Genomic DNA, 24,082 nt, shown 5'->3' with positions numbered 1-24,082 from the left:
AAAATGTCTTTCCCTTATTTTCATATCACAAATTCCAAGCATTATTAAAGAAATAACAGATTACGCAGCATTCTGTGTCCCGGGTCTCTGTCCTTTTTAGATTATGAAAATCGGAAGTTAGTTGGAATTAAGAAATTTTCATTATTAAGTGTGAAGTATAAATACAAGTAATTTTTTAAAAACTTTATTTTAACACCTAATACAATTCCAATTTTAAGGATTACTTGCACAAAAAAATAAACACATTTGGTATAAAAATGTATCACTTAAACACCCTTTCCCCTCAGCCCCTCCCCCTCCCACCCTCATGAACTGCACTCTATCTGGATGCAGAAACATATAAAGACTAATGGCACAGATTAGGTTTTACCTACAGGAATTTCTGTTTATGTACCCAGGTACTCTAGAGGACACCAGCCCACTTTATCACATGAACCATTTCCTTCAGCCCGCTGAATTTAGTTTCACAAAGAAACAAAGCTTATTATAAAGGCATTTAAAAAACCATTATCTTAAATTCTTTTTAGAAGCACTGACTTTTTTTTGTTTTGCAACCATTTATATACAGTGTTACGTAACAGCTCTGGAGTACAGTACATGCAGCAGAACATACCTGTTGAATATAAAATCCTTTTCTTAAAATCTTCATCGCTGGAATTCTTTGAAGTCTAAATTATAGAATGCCCATTACTTGGAGAAAATGGTTGAGGAGTACAAACGTCTGCATATGTTGGCCACTGAAATAATCCAAGGCTGACTGGAATAATATTCAGAGCACACCAGGAGTGCATAAATAATTTACTTACATTATTAAAATACAACCCATAAAATTCAAGTTCAAGATCTTATAGGATTGTCTATGTAAATCCTTTAAGTGGTTGCCTGGAAATGCATTGTCTCTTCTCTCTCTTTTTTTCCTTTTTTTAAAGTCCTATATAAAATGTTGGAGTTTTTTTCTTTCTCAAATGAAACGACCACCCTTATTTGTGCCGACTGCCTCTTCTTTTCATGGCAGCGGTGCACTGTGGACAGTACCATTTTCCTTTTGGTGCTTCTGTCAATCCAACACATCCATAATGGAACCATTCTATGGGGCACTAGAAAGCAAAAATGCAAAGAAATAGTTTTTAGTAAAAGATTAGGAAGTATGTTAAAATATGCCCAGCAGACTAAATATTAATAATTAGAGCCATAGAAACAGAACTTTGACATCTAGGAGCTGATTTATTGTTCATTTAGTCCAACTGGTAAGTTTCAAAGATGAGGAAATGGAGACAGAAAATTATGCATCTTTGTTAACTCTGAGGTTCATGTAATCTACTCCCATAATCTTAAATAATGAACACAAATTCACTAATTTCCGTTAAGGTGGAGAGTACATTGACACCAACTCACAAGGACAAGATGAAGTGAGACGGGTCTCTCACACAGGCGGTAAATGTATTTTAAAGATTTTATTTAATATTCAGCTTTATTCATTTGATCATAAAGCAGAACAAGCTACTTGTAATTAAAGACATAAAGGACTGCCCTGGGTTTCCTTTCTGGTGTATCTGTTCCTAGATATGCAGAGAAAAGGAGTTCCACTGTGCAGTATACTAAGTGGTTCTACACTTTCACAGAAAATCTGAGCACTTAGAAGAGCACAACTGGGAATGAGAGGGATCAGAGAGAGTATGACGGGGTATTCACAGAACTCTCATCCCTCATTTGCACTAAGCGCCCCAGAAGACAGTTTACAATGGTCTTCTTGAAATGGTTTTGCAATAATCACAAACAGCCCACAGTGGTTCTGCACAGGGAGTGGAAGGAAAGTCTTTCTCTATGTGAACATGTTGTTGGGAACTTGGCAGGTCAGGAAAGCACACGTTTTCATGAGCCAATTCTGATCAATTTTCAAATTGTTTTAAAAATTTAAAACTCTTATTATTAACCTTAGGATCTTGACATTACTGATTAGTCCTCTTTAGAATTCAGGGTTCAGTTACCCCTCTGGAGGAAAAGATGGACAAAAGGGGGCTGAGCTATGTGACAGTTAAGAAGGGAGTGGAAATTACTAGATAAAAATATTCTCAGCATTTAAAACATATCTCTAACCCAAATTAGCTTCAAAGAAAATAAATAGGAATTCTTTTCTTTCAAACCTTCTTTATTTTTTAATATCAGAAGTGGCTCTTATCAGCTGACACTTGAAGAGTACCTTAGGAAATACTACACTAACAGGAGGAAAATAACCCACGTTAGAGCCTTCACTTTAGCATCATGCTTCCTGAAAGAATGTACTGTTCTAAAGTTCCAATTCTTCACTGTGATAAGTGAACTGAATTCTAGCAAACACAGCATTCTTTGGCAAAAGGGGAGGAGGGTGTTTCTAATTTTCATACAACGTAGCACCTTTTGAGAAGTATAATCTGCACATAAAACTAGCTTTAAAAAAGCTAGTAAAATTAGCTTTAAAGAAGTTAAAATAGGGAATACATTAAGGGATACTATCCTATTTGGGGGAGGAATACACTAGCATTATTATAATGAACATAACTTCAAACCTGTTTTCTTATACTGAGAGACAGTCAACAAAAAAGTATACATTCTAGCAATAATAATCTGTGATTTTTTCATTCCTAAATAGAAAAATTTAATACTTACATCTTGGTTATCGCAGCCCACCATCTCACCATAGGATACCTAGTTAAAAGAAAATTAAATATTTTTGTTATGACTATATAACAAGCACCTAAACCCAAATTAATTGTCTATGATACTGTTAAGAAAATAGAGGGAAATACACTGAATATACAACTGCATTAAGAAACAGGGCATATAGTTTTACACAGTTTACAGTTTTTTTTTCTGAAGGATTTTTTTGGGACTGGGATGTAGGGGGAGATACACAGAAATTATGTACTCTTTGAAAGTCTGCAAGAATTTGTTCTGTAAACTACCTCGACAAAGGAGCCAACTTTTTGGGTGGTTTCTTTTATAAAGATTTTAAGTTTCTTTCTTGATTATTTACATACTTAAGTTTTTTTTTTTACTTTTTCTTGGGTCAGGTTAGGTCATTTATATTTTTGCAGTCAATAGCCCATTTCATTGAAACTTCTAAACTTATAATCTATTTATTATATGTCCTTTCTCATTTTTCTTTTAGCTGTTCTTCACTAGCACTTTACAGCACGACTTCCTAATTACTGAATTCATTTAAGTTCTCAATGAACGGAATACATTTTCAGATAGAGTTTATTTTACTAGATGGCATACTTCCTGATTCTTTGCATGAGTGAAAATATCTGTTTGCAGTTCTACGCACATGATCAACAACTTCTCTGGGTAACAATTTGCGGGGGTGTGAGGTAGGGGCCCGGGGTGGGGGGGCACTTAGATCTCTCCCTCAAAGTTCTACAGACATATTTCATCAACTTCTAGTTTTTAGTGTTATAGAGGGGAAATCTAGGGTGAATCTGATTTTGTTCTTTTGTAGGTAATCTACCTCTACTGCCAGGATATTTACAGGATATTCTTAATCATTAATGTTAAAAAATGTTTATCAGGTGACAGCAGAACTAGCAAACTCTTAAATGGCATATTCTTACAAATTAGACTGGCAACTCACACTGTTAAACACAATATACTGCAGACAGATTAAAGATTTAAATGTGAAGAAATTAAAGCATATCAACAGACCAAAACATTTAAAAATCAAGACACATTTATAAGGGGTAAAGGGGAAGAGGCCTTCCTAAGGATATAATCCATGGCTGAATTCACAAAGAAAAAGACTGACAGTCATTACTACATAAAATTGTAATTTTAGAATTAAAAAACTAAACCAAGCAAAATATTTATATATGACAAAAATGATAGAAAAAATCAGCCAACTCATAAAAGAAGAAATCAAAATGGCCAAAAAAATCCAATCTTACTACTAAGGTAAATTGAAACCACTGTGTGATTCAAAACTATCAAAATTGGTACATGGTTTTTAAGAGAGAATAAAATGCAGTGCTGGACAGGGTTTAGGAAACAGGCATATTCATCAATTTATTAATTTTTGTAATAAATTTTAGAAGATAATTTGGTAGTTGGTATCAAATATTTATAACTTAATTTTAATTCTAATTTTAATTCTAATCCTAGAAATTAGATGTATGAAATGGATTAGATAAAAAATGCCTACCATAATGTTATTTGTAATTTTGAAAAAATAAAACCACTAAAATAATTTATAGCTAAATATTGACTAAATAAGTTACAGTACAGAGTATAAAAGATAACTGTGAGAAGAAAAAAATGACAAGAAAAATCATGTTCAGTACACGATTTAGTGAAAAAGGCCAGTTACATAAAAGGACATACCATGATTCCAACTGTCAAATTCAAATACACATACACCTATGTGTGTACCTGTGTACATATGTATTATGGACTGAATGCTTGTGTCCCTTCCCAAAATTCATGTGTTAAAGTCTTAAACCCCAGTGTGACTGCCTGTGAGGAGAGGATAAAGGTTAAATGAGGCCATAAGGGTGGAGCCCTAATTCAATGAAGTTGGTGTCCTTATAACGAAAGGAAGAGATACCAAAGCTCTCTTTCTTCACCATGTGAGGACTCAACAAGAAGGGGGCCGTCTGCAAGACAGGAAGAGAGCCCTCACCAGGAACACAGTTGGCCAGCACCTTAATTTTGGACTAGCCAGCCTCCAAAACTGTGAGAAAACAAATTTCTGTTGTTTAAGCCACCCAGTCTGTTGTATTTTATTATGGCAGCCTGAGCAGGCTAAGACAACATCCATGTGGGGTATATAGTAGTAGTACATCAAAATGTTTAATTATAGGTTATATCTGAGGGCCAAGATTATGGATGACTTATATGTTTCTTTATACTCTTTGTACTTACAGCAAACACATCATTTTTATAAGAAGCAGGAGAAAAATATATTAAAGAAGCAAAGGTATTTTTAACTGGAATAAAAAGAACTCTAAAAAAATGGAGTAGCTCTTTTTCCTAATTTATTCAGATTATGCTATTATAGACCTATGTCAGATTTTTACCTGATTACAAATGCAGTATCGTGGTTCATTTGGGTCGTAAGTCCAATCAACCTGACTGTTCGAATCAGATTCTGGTACAACTGTTGTTTGTTGAGAGATTTCTTGTACAACAGTTGATGATGAAGAACATGATGATAAGGAAGAAGAGGAGGAGGAAGATGATGACTGCTGGCTTGAAGACTTGTTGTTGTTTCTGAAAAAACAGTATCAGTTTTATTTGCTCAGCATCCATAAGAAGTTACCTGAAGATAACTTCTAAGTAAGTGGTATGATATGAAATAACATTAAATGTATAAATTAATATTTAACACTCAAAGAATCTGATAAACAGATTTAAAAGCACAATTGTTTAGAGCAATAAAACATTTTTCATAACAGTTTATTTTTATCTGAGATTTTTTTGTTTTCTGGAGAACAAATATATTCAAAGGAAATTCTTTCAAAATATTTCAAAGTTTTTAGAATAAATTTTTAATCAGTTACTACTTACCATGGATTTAAATTGTAGGTAATACTTTTAAGAATTAGTATTAGTTATGGCTACCTTACAGACATTCTTTGTATTTTTAAGCAAACTGAATACTCTTCATCAAAATCTAAAATACAAATACACAGAAGCATTTGATGAAAATAATCATGACCATCAACTGACATGTGAATACTTACCTGTGTAGGACAGGAAACAAAAAGTGTTAAAATTCACAAGAAATTTACCATTATATGTATGCTAATAAATTTTAAAAATACAAAAATTTATCATCAGCAGTTATAAAAAGTTTGGGTCATTAAATGAATTTTTAAGATATTTAGCACTTTTGTGGTAATTCTACATTGATCATTCTTTTAGAGATTTAGTCACAGAAAGTATAGGAACACAGAAAATACAACATTTACTTGCAGAAAATACAATACATTTAAAGAATAAATTATGATAAAATTATGATACAATTCTTTTGGCCGAGAATTTGAACTTTCACTATGTATGAATACCTAACATATGCAGGTACTTTGGAAAGATGGTGCCTAATGCTGTTCAGTTTTTATATAATCATCCTAAGAGTCTCATCTACAAAATCTAGGGATATTTTCATAATTTCAACTTTGGGGATGTAATACCAAGAATTAAGACAACTTGCTCTTAATCAAAATGAAGAATCTTATTTAAAAAAATTTCCAGGAAACACATGACAAAATAAGGTGTTATAAGCAGAAAAAGTTTCCTAAAATGGTTATCTTAATGAACAAAAGAAAGTAAAGAGAAGTCATTTATTAATAAACCCAATTTAAGACTCTAGAAAAATGACGGTCTCTTAGCACTTTTTAAAGACTTCATCCCTTTCAAAGTAAGTCAGTGTGCAGGAAATGTCATGTCTTCCCACCTCCGCAAAGTTCACCCTGACCCATCATATCATGCTGCCTTTGTTTAATATACGGAAGCCCAGCTGGATGCCAGGTAGTCTGCATACTTAGTAAAGGTACGGGCTACTGTAGCAATAAAACTTACTTGCTCTTTCTCCCACTCCGTGAATCTGCTGCTGATGAGCTGGCGTTCTGTGTCAATGTAGTCATGAGCGCTGAAGATGATGAATAGCCAGCTGCTTCCCTGGGCATGGAAAACTCTTTTCCCAGCTGAAAGTCATTATTCTTAAATGCTTCATAACTGGCTTTTAAACTTGATGTTCTTCGTCCCTCCTTCATCTTAGAAAGACATTCATTGGTAGTATTAATAAATATAAGTATGTGTATTTTCTTTTTCAAGTCTTACTAGTTACAGCATTATTTTGGCTTATCCAATATTATTGTGTTTAAACCATTATTTTCATCATTGTAATTTAAGCTATTTTATGTAAAGATTTAAGAGCAGTTTTTACCTAGTTATGAAGTAACTACAGGATGGGTATCTTAATGAATACAGGTAACCAGTACAGAAGTGAACAAACTCAAGGCAACCTAAGTTCTGAGGCTATAGAGAAAGCCCTGGAACTGGTAGAAAGAATAAAGTACAGTCCTAGCAGGTGCTGTGGCTTACAGTCAAGAATATGGGCGTCATGAGCAATTGCTATGAGAAAGGATCTGCATGAGGTTGTATGAATCTATTTTTCACTTTTCATTATCAATCAGGGAATTTCTGCATATTCATTTCATTAAATAAAATGTCAGATATCATAAAACTATGATTTAAAAATGAAACTCTACAATGCAAGAAAACTCTTTTTGTTCCTATCTAGTTGTTTCTATTTGAGTTTGCCAAGGATCCAGACAAAATTTAACATTGTTTCCAAACCTTTTTCCTTTTTACCTGAGCTGTAGCTTGAACTGCTTGAGCTGCTGCCATGGTAATTGCCCCTGCACCAGTTCCTGAAGACAAGGAGCCAATATTATAGGATGCCAGAGGCTGGGAGGAATTCACATTGTAAGCATTGTTAGAAGAGGCTGTAGAAGTATTATTTCGACAACCTGTATAGAATTAAAGAAGCAATAAAAATGGTTAGCGAGAACATAAAGTTAGTGAGCTTGAAATATATTAGTTCTCAGCACAGATATAATCACTAAATTTAAAATTTTCATGTCACATTTTTACTTCTTTCTTCCTATGGTAGACTTTAACCAGGTAAAGAATCTGTATAATTAATCTTAATTGCTGTCATTTCCCTTTATTTTAATGCAAACAAAAAAAGAAAACAATCATATTTAAGATAATAAACTTACCTAGCGTATTTTCCTTAGAGGCATCTGATGTTAGGGTAGATAAAAGAGCTTCAGATTTAAACTTCTTTTCAGGTATATGATCTGTTGTCGTATGGTGAGAAGTTGGATTATATTTCCTTTCTGAATATAAATAAAAAATTTAAATTTTTTTATATTTCAGAGAACTATATACAAGTCATAATATATTGTACTTTCATCTGGTTATAAACTGATACAGTTAAGATCTGAGTTCCTCATGGAATACAGAACATTATGTTTTCTGAGAAGACAGGACAAACAGAACTCTCTGTGTCACCTGTTTTAGTAAGAGCAGACTGCTCGAACATTTAAAAAACTTTAATAGCAAAGTAGTGAAGACAACCCATGATACACCATGGTTTCACATATAACATGAGGAGAATTTTGTTTTCAAAACATTAACTACAATTTAAAATAATTTTCAAACAATCTTTCTTTCATAACAAATTGCTCTGTCAAAAAAAGGCACCAATACGGTCATCTAGCCAGCTAGCATCTGACTAACCATTCATTTACTCACTAACTCACCAACCATTTGAGACTTTATTATAAGCCAAAAGTAAGCTAAAAAATTGAAAAGCAAGGATAAAAAAGACAAAGAGCCCACAATCAAGTAGTTTACTGTTTGGCTTAGTTCTAACACTCCCTGGAGAGAATCAGGTATCTGTATGTAGTCAGTATACACTGCTACTAGCACCACACGTTCTTCTGCAATGAATTCCAGGGAAAACAGACTACCTGTTCCCAAATCAAATATGCTCTTCCCAAATGAAGAAGATAAATCTGCCAGTTATTACGATGAAAAAAATACATCTCACAAAATAAGAGGGGAGGATTCGTTTCTCAACTGGTTGTGTAAAGCTAGTGAAAGAGAATACATAGATAATATAATGAATTTTTAATTGTCTTTAAAATTTTAGCTGTCCTAAATCAAACTTACTTTCCACTGGAGTATGTGAGTGAGCATGGTGATTGTTCACTGGCTGTGAAGGAGTATCTAATTCCAGAGATCCTAAAAAAAAAAAAAAAAAAAGAGAGAGAGGCATAGAGATATACCACATGAGATATCACCACAGAACTTTACACATCAATCGAATACAGGCACTCTGTACCCTTAGCCAGCAAAGGACTGGCAAGCTCTGATGCCTATGCCTGCATCATTTTAGCCAAACACATTAGAGGGTCACCACTGACAATTTTACCCTGAGCCAATCTGATTCTCTTTCTAAACAATAAGTAGCCTATTTTTCAATATTCACCTTAAGTACAAAATGGGTCAAGGCATGCTAATGTCTGAGTTAGGGAATTCACGACATTTGGTACCACGTAAGTGGATGAATGGGTATTATAACTCCATCACTGATCTGAAAAACTCAACCTAGAGTTACTGAGCTGAAGACCTTTTAATGGGAGAGTCTAAAGTATTAGGCAATGGGACATTACTATATGAAAGAAAATTCTTTGATCATTAAAATGACATGCGATAGTAAAGACTTCCTAAAAGAAGTTAGGGATTTTGTTTGTGAAAAGTGATGCATAGAATCTCTACCGCCAAGCTTTTTAAAGACATTTCCTGGGTTTATCTTGATCCCTTGAGATGAAATTATGGCAGGGCACAGGGTGGAGCAATTTTTATAACTTGATCTAATTTACTTTCGTATGTCTGCGTCCTTACAGAGGATGCTTCATTAACCTTCCTGCAGTACTGAATAGGCATGGCTTATTGCTACTCACAGCTACTATCAGCATTTCAAAAAAATAAAATAAAATATTTTATTTTGTCTCAAAATACTTATTATCTTCAGATAGGGTCCCCCTGGAATAAAAGTATCACAAATAAATAAGATGATCATCTAAAATGATGGATCTATTTCTGAATACAAACATGCAACTATGGGTACCAAGATGGATTCACGTGTGGCTGCTGCCCTAGTTGACATCTAGTGAGTATATAAACAGAGATGTATGTAACCTAACACTCTAAAGAAACCTTTCATCTGTGTGTAGAAATAGGTACATGTTGCTGTACCTATTTCTTGCTGTTGAAATGCACCAAGAAAAGAGATGCTTGAATCCTTTAATTAAATTCTACTAGAAATCAGCCATAATACTGACTTGATTCAACTAACATTTAGTGAGTGCCTACTCTGGGCTTAGCACAGCACTATCTGCTTTTATGGACATTATCTATTTAGGCTGGAAGAGCTAAATTAGTTAAAGAAACAGAGCTCATGTCTCCATTTTGGGGAAGTCTCCTGAGTTAAACCCTAGAAGTGATAAGAGTAAATTATAGCAGGAAATCAAGTCGAGTCTTGCAGAGAAATATTAAAATGGTTTCTTGCTGATAAGAGAAAGTTTAGGAAAGACTTCTTGAGAAAAAGAGGAAGTGTTGAAGAACTCATTAAAATCTTTCTTAGTAACACAGCGGAGGGAAAGCTTTAAGGCAGTCCTTAAGAAGAAAAAATAACAACCTTCCTCAACACGTAAGTGCATAAACTGGCAGGGCAAAGTCAAAACACGTAATGCCAGATGGCTGACTTGTTTCTACATGGTTGTATTCCTTTAAATCTTTGTTCCTAGCACTCATCTTACTAGCATATATCCATGTTAAAAAATGGAATGACTTAACATGTTATTTTCATACAGAGTGAGTGGATGATATATTATCTCTCCAAGTATCCGTGACCCAAACAGTCCAACTGCTGGGGACCAAGCTATCCCACCCAGGTGCCACGGTCCACCAAGGAGCAGGATCTGAGAAGCCTCTGCGGGACATGTGTGTCCTCAATGATGTGCACATGTACTGTCCAACATTGATGCAAAACTGTAAAGTTTACTTACGCCTCTCTAATATTTCTGTAATTCCAGCATTATCAGCTTCCAGCTCCATTTTAAACTTAGCCAGTTCCTGATCCAGCTTTCTCAAGTGTCGATCTACCTGTTTCAAAGAAGATCAAAGATAACCACCACAATTTGGGACACTATTAAAGTGTCAGTTTAATGAGGAAACCTAAATCTTTATTTCTTTTAGTGCATCTGCTTTGTATCCTTGAGCAAGTCAATTAACCTACACCGCAGGTTTTTAATCTATAACATGAGGCTGCTAGGCTAAGTATCTCTGAAGTTTCCTTGAATAAGTTTTAAGAAACCAGAATTGCAATTTGTTAGAAAATGTTTGGAGGAAGTAGGATATGAAAAGTAAAGGAAAGATGGGCGATGGGTGGTACAGGAGGGTTGGTAACAGTTCTCAGTATGCCCTGCGATTACTTTTAGCCTAATCTCCGACTTATAACAAGGCCATCCACACTGCCAGACCATAAAAACTGTCACAGTAAGGAATGAAAGATCCTCAGTCTACAAACAAAGAGGCTCCTATATTCTATACATACATTTCTCTAAGGCAGGAAAGTGGACCATTATACTTGTAAACATTTATGTAAAGAGTTGAAACAAAAAGGGTTTTTAGCCAGAAAATGCCATTCCACAAACAGCTTGGTCAAAAGGGTTTTATTGTAATACTGTTGCCCTTGGTTAAGGTGGCAAACTTGTATTTTCTCATTCACCTAGAGATCTTTGGACTGATTTCAGAAAATTTTATGACACCTCAAACTAGCAACAAGTCTTAACGTATTTTTAAAGCTTAATATTAAATTTTTTCAATACTTAATCAAATTTACTACTTTGAAGTGAAACCAAAAAACACCAAGTCTTGAAAAATATTCATGTCACATTATTGTCAACATCTTTTTTTCAAACTCTATAGTTTCCCTCTTAATCATGTTATAATTAAGAGTAACTTTCTGACAAATGTCAAAATGCTATGATACACCAGAGGGCAAAAAGTTTAAATAAGACTTTCGATTAAATAAGGTGTATCTAAATGAGGGAGTGGAGAAAAAGAGTAGCAAAAGACAATTTGCGGGTGTTAGATGCCACTAATGTGTTTGGTGCATTGGAAGGTGTATGTTTTCTAGTCCTTGCTCTAATCTTTTGAGATAGGTTATTACTGTCTCCACTTCATAAGTGAAGAAACTAAGGCTCAGAAGGGTTAAGCAACATGCCCAAATTCAATAACTAGTGCATTATAAAAATGAGACTTAACTCTGATCTATTTGTAATAGATTGTGCTTCACTGTTTATACCTAACATTGCCCTCTGAACTTCCGCATGCAGAAGTCAATTTTTTAACTCAAAGTAATAGAATTCAAATGGAAAAAAATAAGAATATTGTCTTATTATTTGTATTTTGTATATTAACAGTAATCATTGGGATGCTGGTTTATGGTTTTTCAATGATTCGAGGCCCAATTTTCCTTCCATCTTCACACATAATTTTTCAGAGCTTGGTAGAAGTTGTAATTAAACTATTTAAAATTCTATAGGGTCATGTATTATAGACACATGCTACTATTCAAAGAACCTGCAGGTAACTGAGCATCCTTTTTAATGGAAACTCCCTTCCAATAATAAAGTGTGAACACAGACCTGTTATTCAAGAATATCTCTTACATTGTCAAAATTTAATCTCAAGGGAAATCAGAAAAAATACTCATATCTAAATTCCAAGTCTACTTAATGCAGTGAAAATACTCCACCACCTTTCTTACCTACAACTATACTACTAATAAATATTGAGTTCCTATCGTGTGCTTGGCACTGGGTAAACGGAGAATACCTGAAGAATGAGAGAATCCCTGCCTTCACAGGAATTAAAATTTAGCTGACAAATCAAGATTTATGTAAGATTTTTAACACAGTAAAGGTATAAACAAACAAATAAATAAAAATCTCCTAGATGTAACAAATAAAAAACAGCGAGAAAGGGTCAGAAGTAGCACATAAAGAAAAAATATAATATTGGGCTATTGTAGACATAAAGGAATTATGAATGAGTTAGATAGTGAAGAATGGATTGTTTTCAAACAGGTGGAAAGAAAGAGTGATAATTAAAGAACTAAAGAATGTATAGAGACAGGAAGACAAACAGAATTCTCAGAGAAAAACAAAGTCTGGTGTGGCCTGTCATAGGGGCAGACAGTATAGACAGGAAGTGTTAGAATCTCAGTTGGGGGCAGGGGGGATTGAGGTGAGATGAAGAAACCATACACACCTCCCTAACTCATCCCACCCCTGAATTTAAGAATTGCTTAATTATCTTTTAAGATAGCACTACTAATAATGTTTATTCCACCTGAAAACATGGAAATAATGATGGAATTCCCAATATTAGACAGTTCAGAAAAAGCAGTGGAACCCGAAGGGTTAATAACTCAAAAAACCGAATTCACAATTAAAATAAACAGATACAGAAAAGCCTTAACCACACTGTGGTGGGGAGTTTTGTAAGGGAGCTTTCAATCATTCCCACCTCCTGGTAGGTAAAAAAGATTATGAACTGATTAATATTATAAGCAATTATCAAACAATGAGAATTCTTTTTTATTCGATTCACCACTGCTGTACTAAATCAAATTAGGAGTTGGAAAGAAGTTGACCACAAGATTTTACTTAAGCTACAAAGCACCAGGATACTTAAACAGTATTAAACAGCAATAGCAAGCGCTGCACTGAACGTATCTGAAACCTATCATTAAGTGCATTCCCTCTACCTACATGATTCTGAGTGGGTAAAGCACCTATCCTAGCTGATCACCATAATGGCCCCCCAGACATCAGGTGAAGCAAGAATCCAAGTTACCGTACCCCTCTACAAACACCTGACCCTGTAAGACTGATTTATAGTGCTGAAGAGGGTACTGATCCAATCGAGAGATTTTCCATTAACCACAGATTTCTAACACAAGGCTGACCACAGAGTCTAATTATTGATTTGTTCCCCACTTAATGTCAATAAATGCTAGCCACAAAAGTTCCTTATTCTACAACCCTAAATCATATCCTACAACCCCAAATCATAACTTCTTTAAATTTACTGTCCTTTTTCTGACCTTTACAGAGACAAAGGAAATTCTGTCAACATTATTTGCTAATATATTCATGATCATAAAATAAATTTAAGTCACCCTTGGCCCCTCTGCATGAAACAAACAAAAAATCCTGACCCTTTAATTATTTTTGCATAGAGCTGTAATCCTTTATTCTTTCTCTTTTGTCTCTCCCAGTTTTCCAATATTCAAATTTTAAAATGTATCACTTGATGGACTCAAACTGAACTGAATATAGCTTTTTAAAAGTTTTTCCATGATTTTATGGCTTCCAACACTGTCAAATTCTAAAAGTTAGATGTCGAGTTTGCCCTTTCACAATGAGCACTCAGTCTACAAGGTTCTAAGTTGAAATCCATGGCAATAAGAGAGAAATTTCTATCCATGAAAAGATCTAGTAATAGGGAATCAGGAAGGTAAACTGGGGAATAAAAAGGAAACATGATGGCAAATCATTTCTCTGATGGTAAGTCATGAAAATGATTCTTCACATCCTGAATTATATTTAAACTAGATGAAAATTTGATCCATCTTTAGGGTGAATCAAATACTTAAGGCCTTAGCACATAAACTACATCTAATCATTCTCCTAAAAGACAATAAGGATAGGAGACAAATCAAAAGGTCAAGCTCACATAATATATTTCCTTAATTAGAGTATCAGATGAGGAATTCTCAAATTTATGGGTAAAATGTGGGCCTGAAATATAATCATCTCAGGAATAAACCAGGATTAAAAAAAGAAGCAAGTTCAAGGGTATGTAGCACTGTAAGAGGCTGCTAAAACCATTCAAGCATTAACTAAAAGCTCAAGCTTTATCAGCATATACATAAATCACCTTTACTAGGTATTGTAATCTAATGTGGCCTTATGACAGTGACATCTGACTGAGGAACACAAAAAAGTGTTTAAAGCCTATGAACATCAGGATTCTGGAAGGAAATTATTTTAATAAGATAGATTTTTTTTGGTCTGTTAGTCAAATTTCACTAAACCCTCTTAAATAAAGCGTCTGTTCGTTCCAATTAACCCTTAGTTCCACAAATTTCTTCATTTGTGGATATTTACGCAGTCTGATTTTTTTCCTTAATAAATGAGGTAGTCAGTACAGTGCTGGTCACAGGAATAGAAAGCTTACTATTGATTTTAAAAGTAAATAAAATACTTTAATGAAAAATAATACAATTAAATACTGTGCTATAGAAAACATTGAGGGGCAAAATCAAACACAAGTATATACTCAATTGCTGTATCTCAAAACCTGTAACAATAATACCTGCTTACTTGGCATTTCCATAATAATATAATGTTTAAGCAAAGCCATACGTACAATATCCTCTAAGGTGTGTCCCACTCCTCTGTTTAAAATCTTTCACTGGCCTCCCCCTGCTCTTAGACTAAAAACACTGCTTCATCGGCTTTTAGGCCTGCACGTGCTGGCCTCTGCCTGTCCCGCTCACACCGTCTTCTTCTTTCCCACGACACACCAACCACACTGGCCTCTTTCCTGGTGCAACCTGTCAGTCTACCCAAGGAGGCTGAGACGCTGCACCTCAGACACTGCACTGGGGCCATCACCTGCCTGAAATGTTCTTCCTTAAGCCTGTCACGTGGCTGGCTCTTTCTCGCTTTCCAAGTACTGCCTCAGATGTCACCTCCTTAGACTACACTCATCCTGACTAGTAGACTCTTAAAGCCTCCCCCAGTGACTCACTCTTTCCCCCTCTTTCCACAATGTTTATTTCCTTCACAGCAGTTACCAAAATCTCCAATAATCTAGTTTGCCTATATTCATTGCCTGTCTGTATCATTACTGCCCATCCAGCACCAGTGACCACGCATAGCTGGAGATCGATAAATATTTGCTGTATGAGTGAAAGTTATACTCTCCCACTAGGTAGAACTGTATAAATACAAGTACCATTGTTTACTGGGTGAAGGATCTATAAATAAAAATTACTGTATTTTTACGCTTACACTATATCCTATCTATTCACCTCTGAAGCACACAGCCTTCTAAGCTCTCGCCTGTTAAATGTTATAGGAATTTAATGAGGGTGCATAATTGATTTTAACATTTTAACAATTATTTATTCATGAGAAGTGATGCTAGTGAAAGAAGCAAAACGAGAAGACTTAAGTCTTAATACAATGAGTTCCAGGGCCTAGGAATTCTCAGATAAGAACAGACTCAGAGGACAAGTTTGAGCTTGAAGAATAATTATTGCATAATTGCTAAAACTAAGCATACACATGGAAAAGTAATGGAGAAATGTTTCTCAGCTTGGGTGGTGAGTGTGGTGGGGAGGGGGTAAAAACCGGCATCACAACAATGCTTTACCATGTGGCATTTGGTCTCATCAGCCTCTGGAGCTGGGGCTGAAGATGAGAAGAAAACTACCTTTACATGGGAACCAGTGAACAGACTAAGAAACAATGCAGGTCAAAGACAGAACCCTTCAGAACAGCAACCGCTCTGAGTGATACCCAAGGAGACTGAGAAAGGCCACAAAGGTGGGAAGATAATAAATTAACATAAAGTCTCAAGAAGAATGGATTTTATATTAAGGATGTCGTGGTCACCTGGAATAGCAATGGAGTATTTAAAAAGGAAGAAGGGGCGAGGAGTAACAAAAAGAAAAGGGGAGGGAAAGAAAGGGACAGAGATAGGAAAGGGTAGACAAAAGACAAAAGGCAGTCTTAGAAATAAATAATGGGGGACTGTGGAAAAAAAAAAAACCAGGTTTAACTTGGCAGAGCTGAAAGGGAAGCAGTGGCTTCAGGAAAGTACAAAATTTGTTAGAGAAATGAGATCAAGTGAGTTTTTTTTTTTTTTTTTTTTTTTTTTTTCAGTACGCGGGCCTCTCACTGTTGTGGCCTCTCCCATTGCGGAGCACAGGCTCCGGACGCGCAGGCTCAGCGGCCATGGCTCACGGGCCCAGCCGCTCCTCGGCACGTGGGATCTTCCCGGACCGGGGCACGAACCCGCGTCCCCTGCATCCGCAGGTGGACTCTCAACCACTGCGCCACCAGGGAAGCCCATGAAGTGAGTTTTTTTAAAGAGCGAGTGCCTACTATCTGCCAAGCTACGAGCACTGTGTGTGTGTGTGTGCGCGCACGCAGATATAGATGAGATATACAGACAGATATAGACATATGTATATAAATGTATTTATATTTGTCTCTATATCTCTGTCGAAAAAGAGAGAGAGATTGATTCAAATCTTCCTTTAAGGCACAAATTAATACTGCTATTTTACAGGTAAGGAAAACTGAGGTTCCAGAATTAAATAACTTTTCCAAAGTCTTACTGTCAGTGAAGTAGCTGAACTCACGTCTGCAAGAATCCATTATGGGTCCTTGCTTTTTATTACATTCATTACATTGTATTCAATTTAATACATCACCTGTTATTCCTTCAATCTCTAGCCTAAATAACCTATCTCCCTCAAAGAATTTACTAATTTTTATTTTCATTCTGTGTTTATCCATTACCTCTGAGTGAAATGCTTTCTCCTCAATACAATACCTGAATCCAGGCCCCCGAGGCTCTGAATAAATTCTGTTCAAAACTCATCTCATACCCTCTAAGAAATCAGCAGTAACTCTGCTTGACTTAGGTCAGTCTTCTACCAGATCCCCTTAATACCCAACTGTATTAATCTTTATTTGTTAACATGTTTCTATACAGGCTCTTCATTTTACTTATGGGCATGTCTCTGTGGGCATGTCTTCCCAACTAGTTAACAGACGCCTTGAGGACAGGAGCATTTATAGCATTTACTCTTCATTCCTCCATTGTACCCACATAAAACTCCATTACACCAAGTACACAGTGGATGAACAGTGTGGTTTGTAAACAAGAGATGGATACACACACACATTTAAAAAGCACATATTTGTTATATATTTTTTTTCTAAATGCATGAAGTACTTTTAATAAAGGTGTAAAATGTAGTAAAATAAAATATAAACAAAAGATTGGAACCAAAGAGCTATATGATTTAAAAAGCAGGTAGTTTTTAAATAGAGATTGACACCTAGTTGCTACATATGAGAAAAAGAATGTTACTAAACAAATTAGTCCTGGATTCGAATATAAATGTCTTTCTCTGTGTTTATAGACCTAATTCAGGACCAAAACAATTAAGAACTTTTTTCGGTTTTCGTTCCACAGTAAATCAAGCTACCAGCCCAGTCTACCCTTCTTTAGTCAGTATCTTTTATGAAACTGTTTTCAGACTAACTGTATGAGCAAAACAGCCTAGGTCTTTATATCTGTTAAAATATTTTCATTATATAAAAACAATTAAGCATTTTCTGTGGTTTTACATGACAAATGTTTTCTAGTTTAGTATAGCATTCACAATGTATACCAAATGGGATATGTACCTTTTATCTGTGTCAGGCTCACCAATGACGTTTAGATTAACATGTATCTGTTCAGTAATAAAACTGTATCCACACAAGACTACAAAAATAAGATATGAATCCATATGCTAAAGTTAATCAAAAGTGAGCATTTGTCTTCAGCTTTAACTTGCTTTGAGAGAGAATCAGAAATGAGTATTTCCTAAAGTATATACTTTGGGAGAAGATGCTTTATGTTAAAAAAAACATAATTATACCAATTTGAGAAATATTGCATATATCTGTCTTCTTGGTAATTTCAGTCTTTAAGAAGTGCTGCTGCTACTGTAAAAAACCCTGTTTTTAAAGTTCACTTAATCATGTTTCCCAGTTTTGCCACCTGTGCCAGTTGTTGAGTGATATCTACTGACGTCACTTAATAGACAGCTGAGTGCTATCCATTAACACAGATTGAAATAAGTCTCTTCTTCATTTTAATCAGACTACCAAGAACTATCAACATAGTACTCTTACGTGTATTTTGTCACAGAAACAATCTCAAGATGATTTATCAGGCAAGTAAGCACACTCCCTTAAGAAGATAAGGATTAGTAAAATAAACGCCTATTTTTGTTAAAAAAACAAAAAAAGCCCAACATCAGCTACAATCTTATAGCAATGTAGATTTGGCTAAACTATAAGGTTCTTGACCTACTGACTGTGGACTCTCTGGCTCTCTTCCACAAAGAAACCAAAAAGTAGACACTGAACTCTGAAATTAAATGGGATCAAGAGAGCAATAATTCAGTTTAGTCTGTTCTTCCTATTATATATAAGCCAACACCATTTGAAACATAATCCATAATTCAAATACGGCATAGCATGCACATTAATTTTACTTACCAAGTCATATATCTGGTTTGCCAACTGTACCTTCTCGTCTGCATCCTCCAAAGCTTTATAGTAATCCTGAATAAAAACATTCATGTTTCAAGAATAAATTAATAATTTAAAAATATGTGTATGCAGGACATATAACTGCATTTTTCATTATCATAGCTTGTTATCACTGTCAGTCATTATACATTAGCAATAAAAATCCAGTTAGGGATACGGTGGAAACGGGGTAGGATTAGAAATTTTAGACAACAGCCAAGGATTAAAGGAAGATGTTCAGAATTCCTAGAAAAGATATAAATAAAAAATAAATATCATCCAAGTCTAGCCTCTATACTAGTACAAGTTATGTGAGCCAATGAATAGTTCTTTTTCTTTAAAAATAAATGTTATTTAAGATGTAAGACTTATCTAATTTGTAAAGAGTATTTATGCTATCCATTTTTAAACCTTGTTATAAAAGCAGCTATTGAAAGGATTCTGACCTGCATGTCCGTTCTTTCCAAGTGTTCTATAATTCTCATTTTAAGCTAGGTATCAATTCATACAATCAACCAATACTTTAGATTTCTCCCCCGTATAAAGCAAATTATTTTTTAAAAATTCTATGAAGTTCCATTAAGTATCAGACTTTTAGGGTATATCCAAGCTGTGCTACACCAAAAACCTAATAGGATAAAGGGATGATGAATGACTTTAGGATGCATATATGTGAAGTCTATACTCACACACACCTGGGCCTCCAGATATCCTCCAAGTCAGGACTAATTCTATAAAAGATTCTGAAGTTTTTGCTCCTAACAGAAATAACATTCCCCCCATGTGGTAAAATAAACAACACAACTAGTTTTCAAATTTCTGTCTCAGTTGATTCTTGAACAATTCTATGAAGGTTGGGGGTAAGGGAGCCATTATTACTCAGAGGTATTAAAGGACCTGTCCCATGTCACATAGTTAAATGGCATAGTCATGACCAAACTGAGGGCTTGTGAGTAGTTCTTCCACCGTATCCCCAAATAAACTAGATCACACCTTTAAAGCAAACCTTGAGGGGAGAGCTGATACCCATTCTAAACTGGAAGAGAGCTCTGAGTACTATAAAACTAACAAAGACTCAAAGAATTCTGTATTTCTAGGACCAACTGATGTACAAATTAAGAGTTTTAAACTAAATACTTTTTAAGGATCTTTCCAATTCTTAGGATTGTGTTCTTCTATGATTCCACCAACCTAGTTACCTAGCAATATATAAAATATGCTTCAAGGTCGCTAATTTTCACCCCAGTCTGTGGCCCAAATTGGAAGACAATACACATACAAAGACAAGGCAACTTTAATTACCTGTAACTACAACAAAACAAATTAAAAGAAAAAATGTACTTTTTAAATGGTTTTGTAACTCTCTAATGAGTCACTAATTATTGAAATAATTTTCTAAATTACCAAGATGCTTCAATGATTAAAAATTCCTGGGACTTCCTTGGTGGCGCAGTGGTGTGGGGGACATGGGTTCGAGCCCTGGTCCGGGAAGATCCCACATGCCGCGGAGCAACTGGGCCCGTGTGCCACAACTACTGAGCCTGCGCTCTAGAGCCCGTGAGCCACAACTACTGAAGCCCATGTGCCAAGAGCCCGTGCTCCACAACGAGAGAAGCCACCGCAATGAGAAGCCCACACACCGCAACGAAGAGTAGCCCCTGCTCACCACAACTAGAGAAAGCCCGCGCGCATCAATGAAGACCCATCACAGCCAAAAATAAATAAAAAAATTTATATATAAAAAAATTCCTGTACCTGAAGCTCTAACATTTAATACATCATTTTTAATTTTATAAGTCACGTTTAAACTCTAAAAAGCTATTGATAACTTTCCCTCATTTTGATATCCCCCAAAATATTTAATTTTAAAATATCTTCCTCAGAGGGTCTCAAAAATTCACAGATAAATCATCCAGAGTATTGAACATACCTTTTTAATGGATGCCATTTGCTCTTCTCTCCACTCCGGTTTATTTTTCTTTGCATTCATGAAGAATTCACTGACTCTTTGTTCTAGCTGATCCATTGCATCTAGGACATAATAAAAACATTTCATATTTAGATGACCAAACTCATACACTGAATATACATGCTTTGATATGAAGAAAGAAAACTATATCTTACCACATACACTGTTTTACTTGGTCTGTAACTTAAATATGTCGTGTTCTAATAATGTAAATATATGGTGCCTTAATTACCTTAGTAAAAAAAAAAGGTACAATTTTCCCTACTGATAATTTATTTTTGTTGTTACTTCTAAACTTTTTCCAATAGTCAAAGTAGTCAACAATGTAGATAGATTCTATATCACAGTTGTTGATACAGGCTTGGGGTCAAAAACTAACGGTATAAAGTCAGCCAAATATGCTGAAACACGATTTCTTATTGAAATCACCACTTGATAATCCTCACATTTATTTCAATAAGGAAATGTGATAAAAAGGTTTCAACCTCTTGCTATATACCATTAAGCACCCCATCATCTCAGATCATGACTGAACGTGGTAGGTACAATCATTTATTCACTTAACGCACATTATTATTTGTTCTAGATAAGTTTTTCCTGAAGTGTGTGCTAAGAATAGTCATTTCATTCTATCTCTGCTATAAAAGGAAAAATAAATAAAAGGGATTTTGTTGCTATGTAAATTGAGGAAAACTGTTTTACTATACTGTTTTGGAGATCTGCAGTGCATAATAGTGTATTTCCTAACTTATCTGACAAAGAGAAATCTTTTGTTAATCCCTAATAGTTATTCACTTTAGATAATTCTAATTACTGTAAAAAATGCAAGTTTAAAAAAACCTCTAACTTACATAATCAAGTCCAAATTGCTAGAGGACTTAACATTTGTAATGATAAAATATAAAATAACAACCTCCCTTTATTGAATGCCCACTTCGTATCAGGTACTAAACGTTCTAATTTATCTATATTTCTTTTAATCCGCAAGACAATAAAAATCCCTCGCAAGTGGCAATGTGGTCAAGGCCAGTGAATAAGTTAGTAAAGCCCTAAAATGAACTCAGATCTGTCTGATGATAAAATCTACGTTCAATCCTGTAGTAAACAGTACTTTAGCAAATATTTAGCATTTCAACTACATTAAAGTTAAAATGAATTTCGTGAGCAGGCTGGAGGAACAATACCCAATTCAGACTTCCACACTGCAATCCACTGAACAGAAGAAGGTGATTTCATGATGTATCACCTTGTATTATGCACCACATAAAACCGACAGGAGGCTAAGAAAAGAATGTTCATGAACACTGGGTATGGAAGTGTGTGGGGCGTGGTGGGGCAGAGAAGCAGGGGCGGGGGGGCAGGTTCTTAGCTACCTCAAGACTCCAGCACTCTGGAATGTTCTGTCTTCTGATCGCTTTCCATGATACTCCTTTTTTCCCTATCATAACCCAAAACCCAGATCTTCCCCCACCCCTACTTTTCTAAGAAGAAAACCTATCAGCACAAGAAACTTACCTCAATCTTAATTCTATGTATACTCCAAACATAGCTGGTACACATGGGATCAAGAAACATCTGCAGATACACCCCATGAAGGCCAGCCATTAATATTATTCAAACAATTAAGGAGTACTTACATTTCTCCAAACAAAAGGAGTGACACAAAGCCAACAAAGTACACTTGATTATACATTTTAATTATGTATTGTGTATTTCACATTTAAAAATTTTAATATAGTATCTCTACAAGATAGTTGGGACAGCTATATTATATTCATTTCACAAAGGGGGAAGGTGTGTGAGGTTCTTTCAGAGCATGATGGACATACATTTGGTACTCAGCACTGTTTTCTTGTTTCGAAATTTTGCTCTAAGTATTTACGTTGTTATCTCCAAAGGTATTTATACTTTACCCTCTCTGAATCATAAACTCTTTAAAGAAACTTCACAGAAAAAAAAAGATCAAATAAATTAAATACTGTTCTATGAAAGAGCAAGGTTATTTTGGGGAACACGTCTCCAGACTACCAAGCTATAACTGAAAGGAGAAAAGTCAAAATTTTTGTTACAGCAGACAAGAAGCTTTACAGTAAAATTTTATTTACTTTCTTATTTTGACTGAGAAACTACCATATTGTTGACAGTTGAGAATGTATCCTTTAGTGTGTAACTTTTCAAATGCGACATTCCAAGTTCACCAGGGTCTCTAAAGAACTACATATAACCTGTGCTTCTATGTGTTGTCCGCTCTTGAATTTTGATTAGCATGAACTTCAACAAAAATATAAATGCTGAAATCTATGTTCTATACATGAAGTCTCAAGTCAAAATCTTCGCAACATGTATGCCGATGTGCACTAAAACATATCTACATTCTCAACGAAGGTATAGAAACTTTTATTGCACAGTCCCAAATTCGAGAAAGGAGCACACGTGCTCTAATGCCACCTTCTCTTGTAAAAGCCAGGAGAAAATTAGCGTGGGAGACAGAAGAGGCAAGATTTGGCATTGCCGGTTCTTTTGGACAACTCCTTCTGTACTAGCGAGCGAGCCGGAGGAGAGCCAAAGAGCAGAGTCGCTGGTGTCGATGGCAAGTAAGTCTGGCACTGAACGCGCGCAGCGAACAAGGGCAAACGCGCCGACTTACTCTGCACCTGCAGGTCCATCTCGCGCATCTCTGTGAAGCGGTCCCGCAGGTCCATTGGTAGCTGCTCAATCACTGTCAAAGGGAGAGTCCGTCAGAGGGGCGGGGCCAACGGCGAAAGTACGCACATACGTCGCTACGTACGTGCGTGCGTGCGTCAGGGGGGGTCGAGGGAGCCGGCAGCCCACAGCGAGGCTGCCAGTTACCGTGAGAAAGAAACATCCCCCGCCTCCCCCTCCCTCCCGCCATCCCGCCAGCCCGTCCACTCCCGCCCTCGCCCGCCCGCAGGTCCCCAAATCGGGCCCGCCAGCGCCGCCCACTCACTTTCCAGATAGTCCTCTAGGTACAACATCGCGGCCCTTAGAGCTGGGGGAGCGAGGGGGTCCAAGGGTTTATTTGTGTCACTCGCTGTCGCCGGAGTTTTGTCCCTTCCAATATGGCGCCTCCGCTAGCAGCGCCCGC

The 24,082-nt window shown here is 35.8% G+C and overlaps 1 protein-coding gene across 2 annotated transcripts; it reads right to left on the bottom strand.

Moving 5' to 3' along the window:
* Positions 1–308: 308 nt before the first annotated feature.
* ING3 (inhibitor of growth family member 3) lies at positions 309–24,082 on the bottom strand. Of its 2 annotated transcripts, XM_060107874.1 has the most exons (12): positions 23,945–24,082; positions 23,624–23,695; positions 20,938–21,038; positions 18,975–19,040; positions 10,617–10,713; positions 8,716–8,787; positions 7,758–7,877; positions 7,348–7,505; positions 6,553–6,746; positions 5,049–5,241; positions 2,647–2,685; positions 309–1,097 (listed from the first exon to the last, which is right to left on the bottom strand). In XM_060107874.1, the coding sequence occupies exons 1-12, from the start codon at positions 23,970–23,972 to the stop codon at positions 981–983; spliced, it is 1,257 nt and encodes a 418-aa protein (XP_059963857.1). In that variant the 5' UTR covers positions 23,973–24,082; the 3' UTR covers positions 309–980. The 2 variants fall into 2 exon arrangements, 1 of the variants encoding a protein (XP_059963857.1); XR_009533345.1 differs by lacking the exons at positions 309–1,097; positions 2,647–2,685; positions 5,049–5,241; ... (1 more) ...; positions 7,348–7,505; positions 10,617–10,713 and having other exon boundaries at positions 7,790–7,877.

Source organism: Mesoplodon densirostris, chromosome 9 (genome assembly GCF_025265405.1).
Source record: "Mesoplodon densirostris isolate mMesDen1 chromosome 9, mMesDen1 primary haplotype, whole genome shotgun sequence".
Lineage (NCBI taxonomy): Eukaryota > Metazoa > Chordata > Mammalia > Artiodactyla > Ziphiidae > Mesoplodon > Mesoplodon densirostris.
The sequence above is the reverse complement of the archived record's forward strand: the minus strand, read 5'-3'. Positions and strand labels throughout refer to the sequence as shown.

Coding starts and splice junctions, on each gene's coding strand:
- ING3 (XM_060107874.1), bottom strand. CDS start 23,972: ATGTTGTACCTAGAGGACTATCTGGAAA. Junction 10,714..18,974: donor CAAACCAGATATATGACTTG/GTAAGTAAAATT, acceptor TCTTTGAAACAG/GTAGATCGACACTTGAGAAA. Junction 7,506..7,757: donor CTCTAAGGAAAATACGCTAG/GTAAGTTTATTA, acceptor AATTCTATACAG/GTTGTCGAAATAATACTTCT.